Source organism: Stenella coeruleoalba (genome assembly GCF_951394435.1).
Source record: "Stenella coeruleoalba genome assembly, chromosome: 14".
NCBI classification, from domain to species: Eukaryota; Metazoa; Chordata; class Mammalia; order Artiodactyla; family Delphinidae; genus Stenella; species Stenella coeruleoalba.
The window spans coordinates 72739671-72761603 of record NC_137160.1 but is presented as its reverse complement, the minus strand read 5'-3'; the positions used below and the strand labels follow the sequence as shown (position 1 = coordinate 72761603).

The following is a 21933-nucleotide window of genomic DNA, read 5'->3' as shown; positions in this document are numbered from 1 at the left end:
TAGCTTTGCACGTCATATATGTTTTGTTGAATATTCTTCATCCTATCCCTTCTCTCCTTTTTCTTCTTTACAACCCTTTAAAAATGTAAAAATCATTTTTAAGTAACAGGCTATACAAAAGCAAATCATGGGCTACGGGTAGATACACATTATCTCCATTTTGCAGATGAGATTAAAACTGCAGCGTAAGGAAACATCTAACATATTCCTATTTTACTTATTGTAGATCTAGTGCAGCTGAAAGTAAGCTCCATAAAGACAGGAAATTTCGTCTTCTTGGCTCACTGCTCCTTTTCCAGTGCCTGGAGCAGTGTGTGGAACATAGTAGATGCTCAATAAATATTTGCTGAATAAAGGAATGCATAAATAAGTGAACTTGGCCAAAGTTATGCTAGATGACTTGACTACTGATTGCCTCAGGAAGGTTGTGGCTGCATACCTCTAGTCACTAGATTTTGCTGCCTCCCCTGATATTAATCAGCGCTGGGAAGAAGCGAATCTCTTCCAGAGAGGGACACACCAAATCAAGGAAATTTGGAAGGACAGAAGACACCTGCCCTCACTCAAGATGGCGACAAGGCAGCGTGCCCTTTCCGGTCACATGACCTGCCCGTCGCCGAAGGGCGCCTCCTCGCGCGTGCGTGCTGCGCCGCGGCTGTGAGGCGCTGAGGGGAGAGGCGCCGCAGCCAGCACCACCGTGGGGACCCGTTAGAGCGGAAGCGCCGCCGCCGCCGCCGCCGCCGCCTTCGCTGTCCCCGGCCACTAGGTTCCCGGCAGGTGGGAGGCGGGAGCCATGTCGAAGCGGCTCCGGAGCAGCGAGGTGTGCGCTGACTGCAGCGGGCCGGGTGAGTCGCACCAGCCGGGCCCGCTCCCTTCAGCTCTCCTGGCCGGGACCCCTGTCCCGGGGCCGCCCCCTCGGGCCGGGCGGGTCCCGGCTGTCGAGCTCTGCACCCTATGTCTGGGGTCGGGACGAGGAGGAATCTCGGCGGCCTTGGGGCGGGACCGTCCCGGGCCTGTCTGAGCCGGAGCGGGCAGGGGGTCGCCGCCCTCCCGTCCCTTCCTTCCCTCTCGTCCCTTCTGTCCCAGGCCGGGCGGTGAAACGGCGGGGTCGGGCCCGCTTTCCCAACAGGAAGGGACTTGGGCAATCTACAGGAAGGCCAGTTACAGAAGTGAAATCCGAGCGTCCTCCCGGCAGCGGCCCCCAGAGGCTGCAGGTGTCAGCCCCCTCCCCACAGCTACCCAGACTCCCGCCCCAGGAGGGGGCCCTGGGGCCCTGCCCGGAGTGGGTGACACTCGCCGCTTCCCTCCACTGAGACTCGCCAGAGGACCCCCATGGATGAGTTCCCCGCTCCTGACATCCCTACTCCCACTCCACCGCGGAGAATCTCCAGGATGTCGGGGTCTTGCAAATGCGACCAGCACTTAGGAGGCAATGCCGGTTTCAAGTTCTGAGATCTGAACGAGCTGAGTTCAAACTAGATTTTGCCTCTCGGTGACCTTGGGCTAGTGACTTCATTTGGCCGAGTCTTGATTTCCTCATTTTTCCGATGAGGATAATTGGGAGTACAGTGCTCAGGGGTAGGGAAGATTCAATGAATATTCTTAGACTCATCTCATTTAAGGCGGTTTTTTTCCTTTTTTTCTTTTTTGTACTGTGTGCAGAACCTTTACAGCCCCTTAAAGCTATAGTTGAATTTCTAAATCATACATTAATTACACCTTACAAAACAACCACACACCAAATCACGGGCAAGTATACCCATTTGTGCATTCAGGCAGTATAGGCATATGGGAGCATTGAAAGGCCACAACCATTCCTCCCATGCATAGTTTTCAGATTTAGAGTTCAGATCCATCTTAGCGGTTGGAACTGGGTTGACAGGTCTCTATGCTGTTTTCAGTGTTTGGATTTATCTGCTTTGAATTTGAAGTTGTAAGATGGCTTCTTTGGCACAATAGCATCCAATAAACGATCTTAACGAAATGAGCACCAGTGTTTTTGCAACTGTTCGGAACTTCATCTTGTCACATGGAAGTGGAGACTGATTTTAAATAGTATTGTGATAACTCAAACCTTATGTGGTTATTTCACGGCCTGTATATTGTAAGTGGGGTTACCAGTTTCCTTTGAAGATAGGGAGATGGGTGGAGGAGTTTTAAAAGAAGTGTTTCAGAAACCAAGTTAGTGTGTTGTACGAGCTCCATTGTATTCTCTAAAAATGTTATTTGTTCCACTTCCTTATTTTCTTGCCTGTTTTCAGTTGAACTTTCTGTGATGTTTGATTCACATGAATTTAGATTCAAACTTCCTGTTGAAATGCATTTTCTTTGCTTCTCAGTGGATGGTATGGGGCAAAGGAAAACTGCATCTCCATTGCCACACTAAATACTCAACTAAATAATAAATACAGTCTTGCACTTCTCCGGCGTTTTGTGCATTTCAGAACATTTTCTCTTCCATTGTTATCTTTTTAGTTGTTGTCTCATGCCTCATCTACAGAGACTTGAGTCACTTCCTTCCTGTTTTGAATATAATTAGGCTACCTTGAAATGTTCTGAACTTGAGCAGCTGGGAATTTGTGCTGCCTTTTCTGCAAAGCCCTAGTAAAAGAGTTACCTTTAGGGTTGGGGATCCCTTTGAGATTCTTTTTTTTTTTTTTTTAATTAATTAATTTATTTTTGGCTGTATTGGGTCTTCGTTACTGCATGCGAGCTTCCTCTAGTTGCAGTGAGCGGGGGCTACTCTTCATTGCGGTGGGTGCTCAGGCTTCTCATTGCGGTGGCTTCTCTTGTACGGAGCATGGGCCCTAGGGGCGTGGGCTTCAGTAGTTGCGGCACGTGGGCTCAGTAGTTGTGGTTCGTGGGCTCTAGAGCGCAGGCTCAGTAGTAGTGGCGCACAGGCTTAGTTGCTCCGTGGCGTGTGGGATCTTCCCAGACCAGGGATCGAACCTGTGTCCCCTGCATTGACAGGTGGATTCTTAACCACTGTGCCACGAGGGAAGTGACCCTTTTGAGATTCTGATGAATGCTCAGGCCTTCTTCCCAGAAAATGCACACGTGCTTAACTCTTTCATACAGAATTTATGTTAAGATTTCTCAGAGGAGTTATAGACATTTCTGAAGCCCATTGGTTGTGTTCCTAGAACCCAGGTTAAGAAGCCCTGGAATAAAACGTTCAGATAAACTGGAAGGGGTTCACCCACTCTCAGTCGTACAAACTCGATTTGGATTTTACTGTGTTGTTAACATTCTGATGTTCTCTCCATGGGATTCTGATTCACGATGTTAAGGTGATTAATATAGAGCCTTGCTTAGTGTGTGTTAAATCCTTGTTGTCTTGTTCCTGTTTAATTTCCTCCAAGAAGATTGTGAATCCTCTGAATGATACGTGAAAAGCAAAGGTAATCTTCAAAACGAACAGTCTTTTTGTGTGTGTGTCATTAGTCGTAGTACCATACTGCAAAAAGCAAAGTTGTTATGTATCTTTGCAGGGATCCTTCATCTTGGTGTTTCCAAACTTTATTTTTTAGGATGGCTTAGTAGTACTGACATAGTTGTACTTCATTGAATAATTTTGTTTCTGTTTTATTTCATGGCAAACATTTGACTAACTATGATCAAATCTTAGTATTCAATAAATACTTTACCCTTTTTTTTTTAAAGTGAATCTAGTTCATATCCTACTCTGAGTTCAACTACCTGAAAACTCCACTGAGATTTTTCACTGTAGTAAGACAGTGTTCATGTGAAACATTCAATGTTTCATGTATTAGCAAACAAAAACTTTCTCTAGTGGCCATGAATTTCAGTGGGCTCTTGAAAATATTTGAATGGTACTTAAAATAATTTGGAAATATTACTATATGCAAGGAACTTCACTTACTTTTTATATCCTCACCACCCTGAGATGTGTTGTTCTTCCCATTTGATCCATGATGAGGACCCTCAGAGAAATAACTTGCCTGAGATCATTATGCAAGAAGTGGCAGAGTTGAGGTTCAAACCCTGGACTGCTTATCTCCAGAGCCAACCCTCGTAACCACTACACTCTTTGACTCCCAGTTTGTCTTTGATTGAAATCCCATAACTTTTCATTATATGGTTGGAAGGGGTTTGAATAAACTGTTAGAAATGGTAAAGATGGTGTACATGCATTTTAGAGATTTTTGTGGGCATTGAAGAATTTTTAAATATACCCCTTAAGCCAGGCAGCTTGAGCAGCACCTATTGTCACCCCATTGTGAGTCTGATGAAATGTAGAAGGTCTGTCTTTATTTTGAGTTTCTAAATATTCAGTTTACTTTCCCAGTGTGAGTTATTCTTACTGCTTACCAAGTGTGAATTATTCCTTGTTTCAAAGGATGTCTAATGAAGCTCTGTGGGACTTCACAGGAAAAAAAGTATTGTGCACACACCAAAAGTATTACTCCCTTGTATTTTACATCTTTGCTTCTGTGAAGCCGCTGTTTTTACAGCTTCTGTCCTTTCAGATCAGTGGCGAGATCGGACTCAACAGTTTATTTAAAATACCTAATGGGTATGATAGCACAGGAGGTCAGGTTTCCCAGTCTGTGTTCAGAACCATAGCAGCTGAGCAGTTGTATAGTTGTGTCACTTGCAGCTTTCTGCTAAGCCCAGTGGCATGTAGATGTGTAGCAGTTGTAGGGTAGCTGTCTTTTCACCACTCACTTCACATAATGCTGTGTGGATTGTTCACTGACACAGTTATGTTATCTTGCTACTTGTGGAGATGGATTCAAAATGATTCAGGTGAATCCTCTCAGTTTGCTTCTCTTACGTTGATTGAAAGAGCACACATCTGAGATGGTAGATCTCATTAGGGTATCAGACAAACTCGCCAGCTTGATATGTTGACTAGCATACTAAAACAACAGAAATGTCTTGTTTTTCTGAAAAACCAAACCGCAGTCATCTTTTGCCATCTGGCGGAATAGCAACCACCTGGTATCCTTGCCGCTGATTTCATTCTCCTTTCCAGATCCTTCCTGGGCATCAGTAAATAGGGGAACTTTTATATGTGACGAGTGCTGCAGTGTCCATCGGAGTCTAGGGCGCCATATCTCTCAAGTAAGGCATCTTAAACACACACCATGGCCTCCAACATTGCTTCAGGTAAAGAATAAGAATTCTGCTCATGGTTTGTAATTTAAGTTTTTAGGGCTCACTGTTTTAGCATTAAAATTATACTTCTTAAATCTTACAGAAATGTTTGACTCATAATTGAGCAGAGGTGCCATGCTTATTGATGCTATATATAATTATTGAATTCATCATTTAAGATTTTTTTCCCTCCTAATGTAAATCTTGTCCCAAAATCTGAACTATAGGTGGACAGTCATTAGAATTTCCTGCTCATGTTTCACTGCTGACTTTCTAGATGTCACCAGAAATTGTTTTTAAACCGTCTGTCTTTCCCACATACCGTGATGAATGTTTCTGAAAGTGACTGCCTTAGAAACTTTTCATGAAGTTGTCCGCTTTGATAGAAGCATGGACTGGGATTCCTCAGAAATTTCTGAAACATCTGATTTAAGTTCTCTTAAAGTTCTTGTAACCTGTTAGAGACAATTAAGTTCTGTTTTGATTGAATGCCTAACACCCTGCTAAGTGTTCAGGGGGCCCTTTGTTTTATTTGGGGGTCCATTGTCATGTCACCGGTACTTCTATTTCAGGGTACACATTCTTCGAGTTCTGCTGGAACTCAGACTTACGCATGTGTTTCGCCTTCATTTGTTTTGAGTACATATTTTACTAAATCTGTGCCAGCTGCACAACATGTCCTTAAAACTTGCCTATGTGTACCAAAGGATCAGAACAAGTGAGTGTGGATCTTTGATGTGACAATATCTTCACTGACGTAAAAAACAGATGGGGCCGTGTCAGGAGTCATGCTTTGAAATGAAATTGGGAGACATGGTTTATTAATAACTTTTGCTCAGAAGTTTCTAGCAGCTCATTCTCATGTGAACATGGATGTTTACTGCTGTCAGATTATACAGAGTACTCATTATATTATAGGATCTGAATAAAGTTCAGAGATGAGTAGTTTAAAATGCCAGATTTGACCCTAAAACAATTCCCAGAGTATGGCACGTGAACCACCAGTGGTACTCAAGGCAGATGTAGGTAATACTCAAATATTTATTTAAATGGTTGCCTAGAACTGTAACTAGCACATCAAATTATAATTGCTAGTGAAAGTTTTAGAAAGTAAGTGGATTTAAAGAAAAATATTAAGAACCTTGAAAACAGAATTTGGATGCTCAGGCTTGGGAAATACTGTCCTAAAGTGTCAAAGTACTCTTTCTTCATCATCTATGAGAAAATGTAATCAAACCCATTTAAGTACCTGCTGGTCAAACCTGAATCCTGCGTACAGGTTCATCTTTCTCATTCTAAAACAGAAGATAATGATGTGTGTGATATCCCAGTCATGCTAGTGTTTGTAATAGGGCTTTGTTTTCCCAGTTCAGTCACTGATTCCCACTGGATGTTTGCAGAAAGAAATTTAAATATGATTTTATGCTGCTTGGTTTTAGATGGTTGAAACCTTGTATAATAATGGTGCTAATTCTATATGGGAGCATTCTTTGCTGGACCCTGCCTCTCTTATCAGTGGAAGACGCAAGGCTAATCCACAGGATAAAGTACAGTGAGTGAAATGTTTATAAATACTCTTATTTCTTCGTAACCCCTGGGGCCCGCTGAAAGGAGTGCAGCTGTTTTTGACCAGCCCCTACAGGGGCAGTATGTGAGGTGGTCACCCAGTTTTGCATTGACCTCTTTGCTATTAGGAATGCAGAACAAAGCCAGGCATGGGACCATCTCTTTTGCATGGTTACCCAGCACAATTCAGTGGTTTTTCCGGTTTAAGACTAAGGCTTGGTGGCTTTTGATGTAATCACATTTGAGCTTTGGCACTCAAACAGTAGGCAGTCAGACCAGAAATCTTGGTTCTGGGCTCCAGTCTGCCTGATGCCTCACTTATAAGATGGGATGAAGAGCTGCTTCCTCGCAAGGTTGCTAGGTCAATTAAGAAAATTACACAGAGCAGAAAAATGCTATAAAAAGCAGGTATTCTGCAGTCCTGGCCATTATAATGACTAATGTATGTTTTCAGACTTCAGGCCTGACAACACACTGCTGAAACTTACTTCAGTATTGTTCATTCTGTTCTTGAGTGGGGGATGTGGGTCACTTCCTCTTCTTTTTACAGTCTGAAGAATGGGGAATGTCATATCTGAACTGCAAGTGAACTGTTTTCTTTTTTTTTTTTTGAACCAGTCCTAATAAAGCAGAATTCATCAGAGCAAAGTATCAGATGTTAGCATTTGTCCACCGCTTGCCCTGCCGGGATGACGATAGTGTGACTGCCAAAGATCTTAGTAAGGTGGGTCACACCTTTTAAAATCCCTGAAATTGCTGGATGAAGCAGCATATCGGCTGATTTGAAAAAAACTTAGAAAGAAAAGAAAAACAAAAACTTCTTTCTGTACACTAAATAATTAGTAACAGCTTTTTTTGCAGTTGGTTTCTTCTTTCATCTTACTTCAAATGGCAAGCATTCATGTTAGTGGAGGTATAAGGAGCAGAGGAACAAATAAGTATCCAGAAAACTATTTGTGTTTTTCAGATATGGTTCTAAAATTGTATTTCTGTAAGTTTTTGTTTAGCTTTGAAATAAGAGCCATCTCAGAGTTTGTTTCTAGGAGGGACTAGAAGGTTTGTGGGACTTCTGCAGGCTTCTAGGTTGCATGCTGAGTGGGATCTTCAGGAAGCAGGGTGTGACTCGAAGCTGTAGTACACAGGATGGTTTATTAAACTTGCGAAATGAGTAGATGGTTTTCTTTATGTGGGCCTTTACATGTTTTTGAGAGATGCCACGAAAATACATATCCTTATTATCAAAGCACTGCTTTCGGCAAATGCTCACACAGATCGTAGGCACTCGTAATTCAGAATTTTAAACTTTGCATGGAAATGTATATGATTGTTACTTCCATTTATTAATAAGACTTGGTATGTGTTTTTTACCACAATTTTTAAAAATATAATTAAAAAATAAGACTTGGATACAGATGTTAGTGTAGATTTCTCCATTGCTATGATAAGAGTTATTGCATTTTGGACAATTCTAGGTTAGACTTGAAGGAAGGCAGCTCTTCTGAATGTATAAAGGCATTTCTGTAGTGGTACAGAATTTGGTATAGCACAGGCCTATTTCCCACCCTGAAAGACTTCATTAAATCATTGTATACAAGGCCAAGAATAGTGTTGAGGAGAGGGTGTGATATAAGGCAGAATCCTGTGACTTGCACGGTATAGGATATGAAGCTCTAAAGCCCTAGGTTCAATAATAACAACAAATAACAACATCAACAATAATAATAGCAGCTGTATTCTTTGAGCATTTCCTGTGTACCAGGCTCCATGCTTTGTTATATCATTGAGTCCTTACAGTAACCCTGTGAATAGGTGGCATTATTATCACCATTTTAGAGATAAGGAAACTGAGGTTCAGATTGCTAAAGAACTTCCTCAAGTTCACACAGCTTGAGGGGTGTATGGTTTGAAATTCAGACTTCAGAGCCATGCTCAGCCACCTCTTCACACTCCCTCTCACTCAAGGTCTGGTTGTGCCACTTAGATCATGCATTTGGGCAGGTCAGCCTTCCCAGCCCTAGTTTCCTGTCAGGAAAATGGGCCTGACCCTGCCTTAGAGCCCGGGGATGGTGGTGACCAGCAAGGGAGAGACTGCTTCATCCACCTTACTGAGCTAAATAAAGATGATGTAGTACTACTATAATGTGTATTAAAATAGTCTGCCAGCTGCTCTGCTACGTCATTCTTTACATTTTTAACAAATATTCTTTCTTGTGTGTGTATTTTTCAGCAACTCCATTCAAGCGTGAGAACAGGGAATCTTGAAACCTGTTTGAGGCTATTATCATTAGGAGCACAAGCCAACTTTTTTCACCCTGTAAGAAAGCATGAATTGATTCAGATATTAAATTGAAACTAAATGGGTTGCATTCGTGTAGCCTTTCGTTTATTTAATTTTGCTTCTTTTTGTATACTTTTTATTAATGATTCTTAGGAGAAAGGAAACACCCCACTCCATGTTGCCTCTAAAGCAGGGCAGATTTTACAGGCGGAATTACTGGCAGTATATGGAGCAGACCCAGGCACACAAGATGCGAGTGGGAAAACTCCTGTTGATTATGCAAGGTAAGAGACTAGATTCTTGTCACCTCTCTCTGTTTGGGATTATTTCTGTTGTGTATGATTCATTGTTAAGTGGCTAAATTGTGTATGATTAACATTTAACCCCTTCAGAGGTTTGCATGCTATTATTTTGCAGATGAAGGTATTTCAAACGCATACGATCTTAGAGCCAGCTAAAGTCAGGGAGGGTAGAACCATTAACCATTGTGCTTAGCTTCCAGTCTTTCATTTCTTTTTATCCTTTAAACGCAGTGGTATTTGAGCCATAGTTGGAGTACAGATCAAGTATGAAGAATTGCAGAACCCACTTCTCAGTTTTTTAATAGTTTTATTCATTGCTTGAACTTAGAAACAAATCTATATAGATAGATATGTGGTTAAACAAGTATAGTAAAATGTTAATTGCAGGATTTAGGTAGTGGACATCTGGGTGCTTGCTATAAAATTCTTTAACTTTTTGTTTCAAAATTTTGGCTGTGAAGTGCTGGAAAATAAATAAATACATCCATAGATTAGGCTTGAATATCATTTAAATGACAGAAGATGGATCATCTTTCCTTCTTTTTCCAAATTAACTTTTTCCAAATTAACTGCAAAGAATTATAGTCTGCAGAGGATAAAATGACAAGTGACAACTTGAAAATGGCAAGTGAAATGAACTCTGCCCTCCTAGAATTCACTCTCTCAGGGAGGAGGAGGTTCATAAATGCATGTAAGAGTTAAATGAGGCAAGATAATGTAGAACTCATTACCAAAATTGATACATATATAGGATTTCTTCACTGTGGCCCAGATCATTAAGAAATGTCTTTAGTTGGTCTTTGAAGAGTAGATTGGATTTGGGTGTGTGAAGATGAGCTAAGGTGTTCCAGGTGAGAAGAAGGGTGTGGGTCAAGTTCAGGAAGGAGGGATGGACAGGGATGTTCGGCACAGCAGGAGACATAATTGGATAGAGCAGAGTGTGTCTGGGAATAAGAGCTAAGGTATTGAGGAATACAGTATTTCATCAGGTCTAACACTCTACTGTTTATATGGGTCATCATTATTTCATATACCATTAAAAAGGAAAAGACTCAACCAATTCAATGATGATGTACTATCAACTGTACTATCAACTTCCTGATTTCACAGATGTTAAAAAATGAGAAAAAAAGATGTGCATCACAGAAATCAAAGATGTGTGGGTAGGTTGGAGAATATTTTTGTAGTACGTTGTATGTGGGAAGAGAAACTGGCAGAAACTAGACTTCATCTTTTAAGGGGAACAGAGCCCTCAGTAAATGATACTTACCACTTATCTTGGAATTTCCTCTTGTACCTTGCACATAATAGTCTCTCAGGGTAATGATTTATTTATATGCCTTGTTACTTAAAGGATTTCAAGCAGCTTAAATATTTGTTTCAAAGGCAAAATTAATATTTTCTGTGATGGAAATTAAAGACAAGGAGGTGTGAGCTGTGCATTAGGTTGGTCTGTCTCTCCCTGAATCAAAGACCTTGAAGTGATTACTGAACTCTAATCCAGAAGTCAGGCTGGCTGCATGAGAAGCATCTAGGGGAAGGACCTTTTTCAAAATAGTAATGTCCACACTACTCCTGTTTTTATTGATTCAGAATTTCCAAGGGTGGGTCCTGGACATCTGTATATTTTTTTAAGCATGCTAGTTAATTTTTGAGAACCTCTACCCTTGACCATTTATTAATTTTATTTTCTACCTCATTAGATGAAGTTATTCTTTGTCCCTCTCATAAGTCCTTGAATTCCTTATTAAGTACTCTGTCTTATAAATTAATAAAGGAAAGGCGATAGTTGAGATTGTGAAAACAGTTTTTATAAAGGTGGGAATCGAAGTAGACCTTGACAGTTTACCTCACACAAAAAGGTTGATTATTCTAAAAAGTCACGTTTGATAAATGACTCAGGTATCTCAGGGGACGTCTCTGTACTTTTCTATTCTAGCTCCAGTGGCCAGCGAGCAATATAAATGGTACTTTGTTTTCTCTTGGTAGGCAAGGAGGGCACCATGAGCTGGCAGAACGCCTCGTAGAAATACAGTATGAGCTGACTGACAGACTAGCCTTCTATCTGTGTGGCAGGAAACCAGGTGAGTTGAAAGGACAGCAGCCTCTCCACACCTCCAGCCAGTCAGTCTCTGGAAAAACAAATTGGGACACTATCATGTATGATCTCTGCTTTAACGTATCCTTGAGAAAATTGCAAATAAGGATTTCTATTTGCAATGATAGCTACAGCATTTTTTGTTATATGTGAAATATGTAACATCGGTCAAATCTTGAATTTTAGTTTTTAAAATTTTAGCTCTACAGTAGTGACTGTTTCAGGAATCAAAGAGCATAATTGAACTCAAACTGAACGTGCGCAACGGTTCTTGTGATTAATGGGAGTAGGAATGGAAGAGCAAAGGATTAACTTTTGTAGTTATTTGCAGAATTCTGCTATCTAAGGAATGGGAAAAAGTAAAAAAGTGAACTTTACCATTAACCAGCTTTGCTCATGAGGTAGAACTGGGGTCAGCAAACTGTGGTCCATGGGCCAGATAAGCCTATCACCTGTTTTTTTTCAAATAAAGTTTTATTGCAAGATACCCATGCCCATTCATTTACATATTATCTACGGCTGCTTTCACACTACAGCAGCAGAGTTAAGTAGGTTGAGTAGTTGCAACAGAGACCATACGGCCACAAAGCCCAGAATATTTACAATCAGGCCCTTTGCAGAGAAAGTTTGCCAACCCTTGATATAGAATATCCACATACATGTATACAGTGGTTCTCCACCCTGGTTGTACAACAGAGTTAAGAGCCCTTGGTATGGTTCCAGTTCCCAGTGAGATGGAATAAGCACACCCCCACCCTGTCTCTTCTGCTGAACACAATTATAAACTATGGACCAAATACGTGGAGTAGCTATCTGAGGACTGTAGCAGGTAGATTAGGGAACTCAAAGTACCATCAAGCTGGTGGTGAGTGTCCCCTTTATTTTGCTTCTGATATGGCATCCAGGACAGCCTAAAACCTGGAACTGCATAGCAGGTGCAAAGAAGCCTTCTCTGTGTGGTCTGAGGAGCAGGAAATGGGATTCCTACAGGACAAAGAATAGGGGAATTCCCCTGGGTTTTTTTTCTCTTCCTTTTTTCCCCACCCTAGTCCCTAGGCAATCCTATGGCTTCAGTAGTGGCAACAGCAGTGGCAGCACAGGTGCCTAAATCTCTGACCAAGAGCCTGAAGGGAATCCTGATTGCTTTTGTTTTTCTCTTTATTCTCTCACCACTTGGCCCTGGAGACAGAACCTCACCTGGTCAGGTACCTGCTAGAACAAAATATTAACATTCTCCATAGAGTTTAAGGAATATTCAGAGTCTCCACAACATAATATGCAAAATGTCAGGGATACCACCCTAATTACTCCACATGTGAAGAACCAGGAAAATCCCAAAGACTTGCATGGAAAAAGGTAGTTAACAGATGCCAACCCTAGATGACTCAGATGTTGGAATTATCAGATAAAGATTTTAAAACAGATAGTAACATCATGCTCTAAGAAGTAAGTGTGAACGTTCTTGAAACAAATCTAATATAGACAGTCTCCGCAGAGAAATAGAAGATATAGAAAAGAACAGAACAGAAATGTTAGAATTAAAAAATCCAGTAACTAAAATTTTAAAACTCACTGGTTGGGCTTAATAGCAGATGGAGATGGCAAAGAAAAGAGTGCATTGAAAATAGATCACTAGAAATAATCCAGTTTGAGCAACAGAGAGAAAAAAGAGTAGGAGGAAAAGAAACCGAGCAGAGCCTTAGGGACCTATGGGACAAAATCAAAACATTTGTATCATCGCACTCCCAGAAAGAGATCATAAAGAATGTGATGCAGGGGCTTCCCTGGTGGCGCAATGGTTGAGAGTCCGCCTGCCGATGCAGGGGACACGGGTTCGTGCCCCGGTCCGGGAAGATCCCACATGCCGTGGAGCGGCTGCACCCGTGAGCCATGGCCGCTGAGCCTGCGCGTCCGGAGCCTGTGCTCCGCAACGGGAGAGGCCACGACAGTGAGAGGCCCGCGTAACACACACACACACACAAAAAGCAAGCTAGAGTGGCTATATTAATATCAAGCAAAGTAGACTTCAGAGCAAAGGAAATTAGCAGGGATAGAGAGGGACACAACACGATAAAAGGGTCAACTCACTAAAAAAACATAACAATTCTAAATGGGTACACACCCAGCAATAGAGCTGCAAAATATAGGATGCAAACTTTGATAGAACTGAAAGGAGAAAAAAGTCAAATCCACAATTATTGTTGGAGACTCAACAGTCTTCATTTAGTTAATAGATAGAACTAGAGGTAGAAAATCAGCAAGGATATTGAACTGAAACCATCAACCAACTGCATCCGGTTGACATTTATAGCATCCTCTCCCTAACAACATCAGAACATATGTTCCTTTCGAGTACACAGTCAAACATTCCAAGATAGACCATATTCTGGGTCATAAAACAAACCTTAGCAACTCTAAAATAATTAAAATCCTAGAAAGTATATTCTCTGACCATAATGGAATTAAGCTAGAAATAATCAAAATATAAGTGGAAAATACCCAAATGCTTGGAAATTAAACAGCATACTTCTAAATAATCCATGGGTCTAAGAGGAAGTCTTAAGGGAAATTAGAAAATATTTTCAGATGAACAAAAATGAAAAGACAGCAAATCAAAATTTGTGGGATGGAGCTAAAGCAAGGCTTACAGGAAATTTTATAGCATTAAATTATGTTAGAAAGAAGAAAGGTCTCAAATCCTAATTTAAGCTTCCCAACCCTCAAGAAACTAGAAAAAGATGAGCAAAATAAACCCAAAGCAAGCAGAAATTAAGAAATAATAAAGAGTAGAAATCAATGAAATTGAGAAAGGAGAACAGTAGAGAGAAATCAATGAAACCAAAAGCTGATTCTTTGTAGAGATTAATGAAATTGGTAAATGTCTAGACATACTGACAAAGAAAAAAGGAAAGAATACACATAGGAAGATGTCACTAAAAAACCCACAGACATTAAAGGGTAATGCAAAATATAAATAACTGTACATATAAATTGGACAACTTAGATAAAATGAACCAATTCTTTGAAAGCCACAAACTACCAACACCTATCCAAGAAGAAAGAGATAATGTAAATATATAATCCTACATTTTAAAGAACTTGAATTTGTACTTAAAAACATTCCATTAAAGAAAACCCTAGCCCAGATGATGGCACTAGTAAATACTGTGAACCAGCTGAAGTGGTATTGCCATACAGCAATACAATCAGTGTGGCTTATGACTCACATGGCTTGCTAGCTTTGCAGTTATAATTCTTCACAGATATTTTTAAGTATTCGGAATTCACATTTCAATTTTTGCACATAAAATGAGACTATCCTACCAAACATTCGAAGAAGAAATAACATCCGTTTTATGTGATATTTTTCAGAAAATAGAAAGGTAGGGGGGACTTGAGCACATGGGGAGGGGGAAGGGTAAGCTGGGACGAAGTGAGAGAGAGGCAAATGTAAAATAGATAGCTAGTGGGAAGCAGCCATATAGCACAGGGAGATCAGCTCGGTGCTTTGTGCCCACCTAGAGGGGTGAGATAGGAAGGGTGGGAGGAAACACAAGAGGGAGGAGATACGGGGATATATGTATATGTATAACTGATTCACTTTGTTATAAAGCAGAAACTAGCGCACCATGTAAAGCAATTATACTCCAGTAAAGATGTTTAAAAAAAAAACAGTAAAAAAAAAAAAAAAAGGTGGGGGGAAATGCTTCTCAAGTAATTTTATGAGGCCAGCATTACCCCAATACCAAACCCAGCAAAGATGGCACCAAAAAATATCCCTCACTAACAGGGACACCAAAATTCTCAACAAATTATAAGCAGATTGAATCCAACAGCATGTAAAAAGGAAAATGTAATATACCAAGTGGGGTTTCCAGATATATGACTGATATTTGAAAATCAGTTAATGTGATTCATCACATTAACAGACTAAAAAAGAAAGCTGTACAATCTTACCTGTTGATGCAGAAAAAGCATTTATAAAATTCAGCATCCCTTTGTGATTAAAGAAAAAAGAAAAACCTTAGCAAACTAGGAATAGAAGGGACTTCCTTAATCCGATAAAGAGTATCTATTGAAAAGCCACAGTTAACATCATCCTTAATGATGAGAGATTGAATGCTTTTGCCTGAAAGTCAGAAACAAGGCTAGAATGTCCACTGTCACCACTTCTATTCAACATTGCACTGGAAATCCTAATCAGTGCCATAAGGCAAGAAAACCAAATAAAAGCCACACTGATTAAAAAGGAAGAAATACAACTGCCTGTATTCATAATGAAATGATTTCCATGTAGAAAATCCCAAGGAATCTATAATAAAGTTTCTAGAACTAATGAATGAGTTTAGCAAGGTTGCAGAATGCAAGATGAACAACCCCAAATCAATCATATTTCTGTAGACTAACAGTGGACAATTAGAACCTGAAACTAGAAAAATAATAACATTTATAATAGCTCCAAAGTAAATACTTAGGTATAAATCTAACAAAATATATGTGGAATCTATATGCCAAAAATTACAAAATGCTGATGAAGGAAATCAAGGAAAGCCTGAAAAAGGGTTTCTACTATGTTTATGGATTGAAATACTCAATATAGTTAACATGACAATTCTCCACAAATTAATTTGTAAATTTAATGCAATTAAAGGATTTGCTTATTGACATGGACATCCTGGTTCTAAATTTTGCATGGAAAAACAAAGGAACTAGAATAGCCAAGACAGTTTTGCAAAAGAACAGTAGTAACATAGGAGGAATCACACCACCCAATTTTAAGACTTGCTGTAAAGCTCTGCTGTACTCAAGACAGTGGTTATGGTGAAGAGGTGGACATACAGATCAATGAAACTGTATAGAGAATCCAGAAATAGACTCACACAAATACATTCAATTGACTTTTTTTCTTTTTTTTGCGGTACACGGGCCTCTCACTGCTGTGGCCTCTCCCGTTGCAGAGCACAGGCTCTGGATGCACAGCCTTAGCGGCCATGGCTTATGGGCCCAGCCACTCCGCGGCATGTGAGATCTTCCCGAACCGGGGCACGAACCCGTGTTCCCTGCATCAGCAGGCGGACTCTCAACCGCTGCGCCACCAGGGAAGCCCCATTCAATTGACTTTTGACAAAAGTCGCAAAGGCAGTTCAATGAAGAAAGGACAGTACAATATATGGTGTTGGAACAACTGAATATCCATGTGCAGAAAAATGAGCTTCAACCTAAACTTCACACCTTGTATAAAAACTGAGGGGACTTTCCTGATAGTCCAGTGGTAAAGAATCCGCCTTCCAGTGCAGGGGACATGGGTTCGATCCCTGGTCAGGGAACTAGGTTCCTACATGCCAGGGCAGCTAAGCCCGCATGGCACAACTACTGAGCTCGCACGCCTCAACTAGAGAGCTCGTGTGCCACAAACTACAGAGCCCACACGCTCTGGAACCCCCCGCCACAACTACAGAGCCCATGTGCCCTGGAGCCTGTGCGCCACAACTAGAGAAGAGAAAACCCGCATGCCACAACTAGAGAGAAGCCCACGTGCTGCAACAAAAGATCCCGCATGCCTGAACAAAGATCCTGCGTGCCGCAACTAAGACTCGATGCAGCCAATAAATAAATAAACAAACAAATAAATAAGTAAAATATTTTTTAAAAAACTAACTGAAAATGGATCATAGATGTAAATGTAAAACCTAAAACTTCTAGAAGAAAACATAGGAGAAAATCTTAGTGGTCTTGGATTACATAAAATACTTAAATGTAACACAAAAAGCACAATCCTTAGAAGAAAATATTGATAAGCTGGCCTTCGTCAAAGTTTTAAGCTTTTGCTCTGCAAAAACTATAGTTAAGGGCTTTCCTGGTGGCGCAGTGGTTGAGAGTCCGCCTGCCGATGCAGGGGACACGGGTTCGTGCCCCGGTCCGGGGAGATCCCACATGCTGCGGAGCGGCTGGGCCCGTGAGCCATGGCCGCTGAGCCTGCGCATCCGGAACCTGTGTTCTGCAATGGGAGAGGCCACAACAGTGAGAGGCCCACATACCGCAAAAAAAAAAAAAAAAAAAAAAAGCCCAGTGTGATACCACTAAGTACCTATTAGAATGACCAAAATAAAACTCAAAAAACCAACACAAGTGCTGGGGAAGGTGTGGAACAATGGTAACTGTCATACGTTGCAGTTAGAAAAGTGATAGAGCTACCCTGGAAAAAAGTCTAGCAGTTTCTTACCAAGTTAAACATGCATTTACCTATAACCCAGAAGTCCTAGGTATTTACGCAAGAGAAGCAAAGACTTACGTTTACACAAAAACCTGTATGTGAATGCTCATAGTGGCTTTACTCATTGACACATGATCAGTGTCCTCCACAAGCTTGATTAGGACTCAGTCAGCATTATAGGAGACAGAGCCCGTGCCTGGACCTGCCCAGACCACCTGGGCCAGCCCTGACTGTTTTATGCTCATTGATTAATTTGAAGGTAAGCCACTAAAGCTCAAGGAAGCCCCACCATCCCACATGGGAGAGCAGATGGAAGCCTGCTCCAAGCTACTTCAGCTCCCTAAATGTCCTTTCCATGGCTGAAGATCATTAGTTATACTGGGGACAAACAGCGTAAGGATTAGGGTGAGCATAGGCTTTCCACTTAATGACGTTGGGACCTTTGTACCAGAAGAAAATAAGGAAATGATCCTTGCTACTGGCCAGATTTTGAGAAGTTGTAGTCAATCTGGCAACTTCTGTTTCTCCCATTATAGATCATAATTATGGGAAGATACTAATTGCAAAACATAAATTGAGAAAATAATGATGGTATTCCTTTACAGATCTTATCAATATTTATGTGAACAAAACTTTGACTTGGTTTCTGTTTCAGATCACAAAAATGGACAGCACTTTATAATACCTCAAATGGCAGACAGGTAAGGCCATTGAAATACCAATCAATATTATCTGTCACTAGTATTTCCTTGGTTGTATAGTGTTTAAGTGTATTATATTTTGTGTTTAACAAAGCCCATACATTTTTCTCTTTTATGGCTATGCAATTTGGAAATAAGATGGCTGTAAGTAAACCACCATATAAAACTTAAGTTTGAAAAAGCACAAGTAAGAAATTTGCTAATCCAATTGGAGTTAGAGATACTGTCACAGTTTTAGCTAGTTGTGACAGTATATTGTGTCTCTGGATATATCACAGAATATTTCTGTGTTATAAGAGTGTAGCCTTTGTCTATGACAGGGATCAGCAAATTTTGTTGTTGTTAAGGGCTAGATAGTAAATATTTTAGGCTTTTTGGGCCATACAGCCTCTGCCACAACTACTCAACTCTACCAGTTGTAAATGAAAGCATCCGTGGACACTATGTAAATGAAGGGCGTGTCTGTTCCAATAAAATTTTATTTCTGGATACTAAAATTTGAATTTCATATAATTTTCACATATTATGAAGTATCATTTGTTGGGGTTTTTTTTCCAACCACTTAAAAATGTAAAAACTATGCTTAGCTCATAGGCCGAACAAAAAGTGGGTAATAATCTGTTGCCCCTGGTCTATAAGGTCAGATGAGTTCACGGCTGCAGAAATGAACTTTAAACCCTGATTTAGCCAATAAACTTTGCATAAGTACTGTCAAGAGTTTATGAAATGGTTAATTGCTATTCCATATGTAATCTTGCCATTCTGTTTTTTAACATTCTGCCCTTTTTGTATTTTCCTCTGCATGCTTTTTTTAATACTTTAAAAATTACAACTTCTCACATAAAGGGCCTGGGGACTAACCTGGCAATAATTTTGCCTTTTGGTTAGTAGGTGATTATTTTTCAGTTTACCACTTTGCATGATTATGGTATTTCTGGGAGATACTTTCACTAAGTTCTGTTCAGTTTCCTCACTGACGATTGGGCTGTAGAATTTTGGCCTCTGACCTTGTCCATGAACTGTAATTAATATCTTAATCCCTTGGCTATCTTAATCTTCTACAGAGCTCATGAAAATGGTTTTATTTATTTGCTTATTAGTTTTGTACACTTTCTTAGCAGCCTGGATTTGTCTGAATTGGCAAAAGCTGCTAAGAAGAAACTTCAGTCTGTGAGTATCTCTCTTTCCTAGTGAACTCCAGTATGGAAAACCATGTGTCCTGCTAATACCTGTTCTTAGCCCATTACCTAGTACATCAAATGACTTTGTTTCATGCTCTCAGATGTTAAATCAGAAGCAGACCATCGAGTATGTAGCAAAGAAGAATGAAAGTACTAGTAAGTTTAGTATATCCAGTTTATTGGCTTGGCTTCAAATAATGGCATTTTTCTCTGTCATTTTAAAAGCGAAGACTGTGCCTTTGACATTAGGAAGTTGTTTCTCCCCGTAAGAGTTCCCTAGTTTCTCTCAATGTACATGAATAAGTGGGACACACTTCTTGGGATTACTTCCTGTAGGCTCATAGGATGCTAGAGAATGATAAGAGCTGAAGCTGGAATGGTGAGTACTGCAGATTGACTAGCTGCTATTTGGGATCCAGCCACCGCTAACTGTCGTGCGTGTCCCACGCCATTCATCAGAGTTTTGTAAATGTAGGCTTTTAACTGCTGGTTCTGCCTCAGCTATGTGCTCAGAGTTTGCCCAGTTCTGCAGGTCACAAGCTCACTTTAGTCTCTGTGTTTCTCTTCAGCCTGCCCATTTCAGCCTTAGTCAGGACCCCGAGAAATCTACTCCTCTGGGAACAGTTTCTCTGTTTAGTCCCCACAAATGAAGCCTCGCCCGGTGCTTCCCCAGCCGTTCTAACCACCCGATTACCCGCCTCAGCTGTTCTCATTGCTCTCAAGATCAGAACCAAGATTCTTAACTTCTTTTCGTAGCCTTTATGGGCATCATCCCACTCTCACCCTTCAGTTCTTGCCCTGCTTCCCATCTGGTTCCCACGGTGTGGGTGTGGGTGTGGGTGTGGGTGTGGGTGGGTGCGTGCGTTTAAATATTTCTTTAAGGGTTAGCACCCTCGGAGGCCACCTTCAAGTCCTCTTTCAGGAATCCTCTTTTGCCTGCTGTGCTTTCCCAGCTACCCTCCCTTTCATCATTCAAGTAGCTGAAATCTGACCCCCTTCACAGTGTAGGTAGGAGTTTTCCCAAAGCCTAACTCTGAACTTGCAACTCCCCTAATTTATGTCTTACTCTTCATTCCCCTTTTCATAGAAGACTCTTTACTAGAATTTCATATAATATTAAGTACTAAATATTATATTAAATGAATTTCTCATTACTAGCATTTAACTGTAATATGAAATAAATGTATTTTATGCAATTTGGTGTCTCTGTGTTCTCTATCTGCAGTTTTGTGTGTATGTGTTTTTATTGCCTTTCTTAAATTAAGGAGGTCATATAGTAAGATGATTAGGATGATAAGCTTTGGAGTCAGCAGTGAATATTCTGTGATTTCCTTTTAATTACTTAACAGTATGTAAGCCAATTTTTATTTTAAATAATTCAAACATGGATAAAATCCAAGCTCCCCTTGACTATCCTAGTCTACATTTGCTAGGCTGAAAGCTGGGATTATGTCTGTAATATCTCTAGCGTGTGGCAGGCACTAGATAAACATCTGGGACAAAGTTGAGCATAGTTCTCAAGAACTTGGGCTCTGGGTCAGACTGGTCAGGTGTGGATCTCGGCTCTGACGAGCTCCTTCACCTCTCTGTACCTCGGTGTCCTCTCCTAGAAAGGGAGATGGTGATCCAGCAGAGGCAGCAAGTCAGAGCTGCCCAGTGAGTGTGAGCTGCCCCCACGCTGTGGTCTCCGCCTCCTATCAGTGCTAATTCAGTGTTTATCCCACAATATCTCCCTCTCTCCCTCCCTCCCTCCCTCTCTCCCTCTTTCCTTCCTCCCTCCCTAGTGAAAAGCTGGGAGAAATATAAGACCACTAATGTATTCCTTGAATTAGTAAATATTAACATTTTAAGAGAAACTTGCATCCCAGGTCCATCACTTCTTGGCTTTGTGACTTTAGGTAAGCTAACTTCTGTGCCTTGGTATCCTTCTCTGTAAAGTGGTATAATATTCCTGTCTTCAGAGAGGTGTTGTATTTACAATGATGATGGTATTAGCAAGGCTCCTGGGATGTAAGCCCGCAACAGTGTTGCTGCTGTAGTTATTGTTAGTAATAATAACATTAGCTTGTAGCCCCTTAGAGGAAACAGATTGGGTGTTTATGGTACAAGTTCAGTTTCCCAATCCTTCATCACCTTATCCAGCAAAAGGCTCTCAGAGTTTATTTTTAAATATAAATGTAATGTAACCACACTAGATAAAATTTGGAAAATAGAGAAGGGGAATCATCCTCATTTACTATATTCTTAATGGGTTCACGCTCAATATTTTGGTATATTTTTTCTAATTCTTGTTTCCGATGCCTACCTTTTTTTTTTTTAACTGAAGCGTAATTATAGAATTTTATATCATGCTTTTGTCACCTAACAATGCATTGTACCCATTTTAACGAGTTTAATGAGGTGTGTGCAGCCAGCTTTAAATTCTGCATGAAGTACCTTCTGGTCAGTGTATGAATGGATATTTACTGGGTC

The 21933-nt window shown here is 40.6% G+C and overlaps 1 protein-coding gene across 8 annotated transcripts in view; it reads left to right on the top strand.

Annotated features, from left to right (window-relative positions):
• The first annotated feature begins 634 nt into the window (after positions 1-634).
• Positions 635-21933, top strand: part of GIT2 (GIT ArfGAP 2) — a 47175-nt gene continuing 25876 nt past the window's right edge. For 4 of the 8 annotated variants that reach the window (XM_079941907.1, XM_079941904.1, XM_079941906.1 and 1 more), the window contains exons 1-9: positions 635-845; positions 5000-5133; positions 6561-6673; positions 7306-7411; positions 8915-9001; positions 9119-9249; positions 11257-11351; positions 18235-18280; positions 19399-19450. In XM_079941907.1, the coding sequence (XP_079798033.1) occupies positions 794-845; positions 5000-5133; positions 6561-6673; positions 7306-7411; positions 8915-9001; positions 9119-9249; positions 11257-11351; positions 18235-18280; positions 19399-19450 (816 nt within the window). In that variant the 5' untranslated portion in view covers positions 635-793. The remainder of the gene's footprint in view (positions 846-4999; positions 5134-6560; positions 6674-7305; positions 7412-8914; positions 9002-9118; positions 9250-11256; positions 11352-18234; positions 18281-19398; positions 19451-21933) is intronic. The other 4 variants (XM_079941905.1, XM_079941909.1, XM_079941903.1 and 1 more) reach the window with 3 other exon arrangements.